Raw genomic sequence first — 2,936 nt, 5'->3', positions numbered from 1 at the left:
GAGAGAGAGAGAGAGAGAGAGAGAGAGAGAGAGAGAGAGAGAGCGCCTGCATGCTGTACTTGGGGATCTCCCTCTAGAGAAGTCAAACAAGACAGCCAGCAAGCTGACTTCCAGTCAAGACCAAGTTTCAGTCACAAGCCCAGGAGACCCCACTCTATACTTCTGCAGGGACCAACACAGCCTGTGGCCCTCAGTGAGGGACAGGGGCAGGGGCAGGGCAGTAGCGCTACCTGCAGAGCTACCCACACTGGAGCTAAGGGACCAGGCTTCTTCGCTTACCACGGAAGCTGTGCCCCCCAACCGTCTTTTCAGATTTCTGAGGCAACTACTAATTTTGACTCAATGACAGGAAAACATTTTGAAAACTTGTGATTTTTACAACACTTAACGATTCCTAATTCTCAAGCATCAAGAGCCGCTCCAGATGGTGGAACTCTGCTAATTATTCGATTACAATATTTCAAACTTGAGACCCCTTTACACAGGGTGGCTGGGCCAGCTCCATCATTAGCGGCTGGGTCTGTTCCCTAATTACAGGCCGTGATTAGAATCTTACATAGCACCACAGGTCTCCTTCAAACCAAACATCAAATTAATCAGCTAAATGAGTGCTGACCTCACACTGAGGTCTGCCCGAGGCCCTTGGGAGGGGGAGGGTCATGGGAGAAAGTCGGCCCGATCCCAGACAGAGCCCGTGGGCCCAACTTGCCTGCAGATCCTGGCCAGGCTTCCTGGACACTGCTATACCACCTGATCCCCCAACGCCCCCACTGAATTAGGAGCAGAGTCCCCGTTCAGTGAGACCAAGAAACCACTCATCTCCACCTGCTCCTGCACACAGGGAGGCCTGGCTTGCAGAAGCCACATTTAGGGTCCAAGCCCGATGTGCTCTGGTGAGTCTCCACACACACAGTGGCCCTTCGATGACAGGCAACTAGGCAGGAATAACCAGAGGAATAACTCCTGGCAGGTCCATTGTTAGCTTGTTCTTTTTTTTTTTTTTTTTAAATAGCTCAGAGAAGACCCAGGAGTGGCCCAAGGTCACACAGCAACTTGGTAAAAAATGAAGTAGGTTCTGGCGGAATGCTTACAGACCGCAACTCTGCTTACTGAGGAGAAGCAGGTTAAGACCCTGGCGCCCTCTGCTCCAGACTGAGGGTTCCTCCGCCAGTGTCCCTGCCTGGCCGTTGTAGGCCGGCGAGTCTAGGCGCTAGGGCGAGGGGGAGGGGCGCAGGCCCTGCAGGCGCGGGAAACGGCGCACCCCGACCACATGCACCGCCACGCGGGTGCGCCCGGCCCCACTTCCTGCCAGAGGGGGCACCCAAGCCCGCCTTGGGGGCAGGAAACCTGGTGCGAGTTGGAGGAAGAAAACCCCCTCCTCCCTCCCCCGAAAACCAAAACCTCAGAGGCGGGGGGGGGGGGGGACCAAACATAAACGGGGAGTCAAAGGGACTAGTTCTAACAGAACCCAGCAAAGCAGAGGAACCAGTTTGTAGTGGCGGAGGGCAGGCCCGGCCCTGGGGGCTGAGGAGGCGCGGGGCAGGGCCAAAGGTGTGTGGGTGAAGCCCCGAAACCCAGGCCCACGCGATCCGGCCTCGTCCACGCACAGCACGACCCTGGCAAAGGCCGAGAAAAGGCCAGGGAGACATCGCGGGGCACTGGGCCCTTCCCCCGCACTTCTAGAACTTCCCCGGCCGAGGGGGGGGGTGCGTGCCCACCTCCTGCCGCCGCGCTGCGCAGCGCGCGCCCCTCCCCGAGGCCGGGCTCGCCGAGCGCGAGGTGCACGGGCGCCGCCGGGTGCACAAGCGGCGCTCGCCGCAGCCGCGCGCCCCCTCCCCCTCCGCGCGCCGGTCCCCGGGGGTCTCCGCACCCCCCGGGCGCGCGCGGGACGCCCTCGGCCTGGGGGACCGAAGGACGCCGCGCTCTGCGGAGCCCCCACCCCGGCCCCGCCGCCCGTCCGCCCGCCCGCGCGCACAGTGCGGCCTCCCCTTTCCCGCGGCCCGCGCAAGCCCGGGGCCTGGGAATAAAGCGGGCAGCGCGCACCGCAGGCCCCCCGGGCGCGGCGCGGACACTCACCGCGAGCTCGGCAGGCCGCCGGCGGGGCGCGCTCGGGGCTGCCAGGCGCGGCGGGGCTGGGCGCAGGGGACCGGCCTGGGCTGCTCCGCTGCCGCCGCCGCCGCCGGTCGCAAATGCGGATCTGAAACCGGGAGAGAGGGCAGAGGCGCTGAGACCGCTGCGTGCGCGCCGCCCGGGCCCCCGCCGGGGATGTGTGTCACATCCGAGCTGGGGCGAGGGACCACGGACGGATCCTGCTCCCCCGGAGGATGGCGAGGGGCAGGAAGCTGGGCACGGCCCGTGCGCGGCCTCAATAAATAATAATGTGATTAGATTCTAGACCTAGAGGAAAAAAAAAGAAGCCACCCGAGCGGCGGCGAACTCACGCCTTCTTGGAGCCGCGCCAACACCAGAAATAGCCCCGACTCGGAGTCCCAATTAGAGAAGCGCAGCCCCGGCTCAGGGGAGCTTAAAAAGAGCGACCCAGGGGCAGGGGGGACGGGCCCGCCCGCGCCAGCCGTGTCACCGGGGGGCGGGGCCATGCAAATGAGCCCGGGGATTTAAAAGGGCGGCCAGCCGCCGCTGCCGCCGCGCGCCTGTGGTTGCCGACGCCGCCGAGGCTGCGCGCGCCGTGCGCGGGGGCGCGCGCCGACGGCCCTCGTTTCTCACACTCCCCGGCGCGGGCGGGGGCGGGACCGGCGAAGGTGGCAGCGGCCCCGCCGTCGCCGTGGGGTGCCAGGGACACACCGATAAGGGAACGTTGGCGGCCTCGAGCCCCTCGCGGCGAGGTTTGGGGGGTTGTCCACGCGCGCTCCCTAGCCCACGTCGACGGCCTCTCCTTCGTTCCTCCCTCTGGCCGGACGGGAGAGGGCACGTGCTTC

General features: G+C 64.8%; 1 protein-coding gene across 12 annotated transcripts in view; it reads right to left on the bottom strand.

The window, feature by feature from the left end:
* The window catches only part of Hmga1 (high mobility group AT-hook 1), a 7,255-nt gene extending 4,600 nt beyond the window's left edge, over positions 1 to 2,655 (bottom strand). For 6 of the 12 annotated variants that reach the window (XM_050141406.1, XM_050141414.1, XM_050141387.1 and 3 more), the window contains exons 1-2: positions 2,442 to 2,565; positions 2,077 to 2,197 (exon numbers count right to left, since the gene is read on the bottom strand). Coding sequence is in view for 1 of the 12 variants with exons in the window: in XM_050141435.1 (XP_049997392.1) it covers positions 2,077 to 2,197; positions 2,442 to 2,597 (277 nt within the window). In the remaining 11 variants the exon portion in view is untranslated. Of the gene's footprint in view, positions 1 to 2,076; positions 2,383 to 2,441 lie in introns of those variants that run through there. The other 6 variants (XM_050141435.1, XM_050141397.1, XM_050141372.1 and 3 more) reach the window with 6 other exon arrangements.
* Between the last annotated feature and the right edge of the window lie 281 nt (positions 2,656 to 2,936).

Source organism: Alexandromys fortis, unplaced genomic scaffold (genome assembly GCF_014885135.2).
Source record: "Alexandromys fortis isolate MF-2015 unplaced genomic scaffold, M_Fortis_MF-2015_v1.1 scaffold_9, whole genome shotgun sequence".
In the NCBI taxonomy this organism is placed as follows: Eukaryota; Metazoa; Chordata; class Mammalia; order Rodentia; family Cricetidae; genus Alexandromys; species Alexandromys fortis.
Note: the sequence above shows the minus strand (reverse complement) of the source record. Positions and strands in the feature narration are given on the sequence as shown.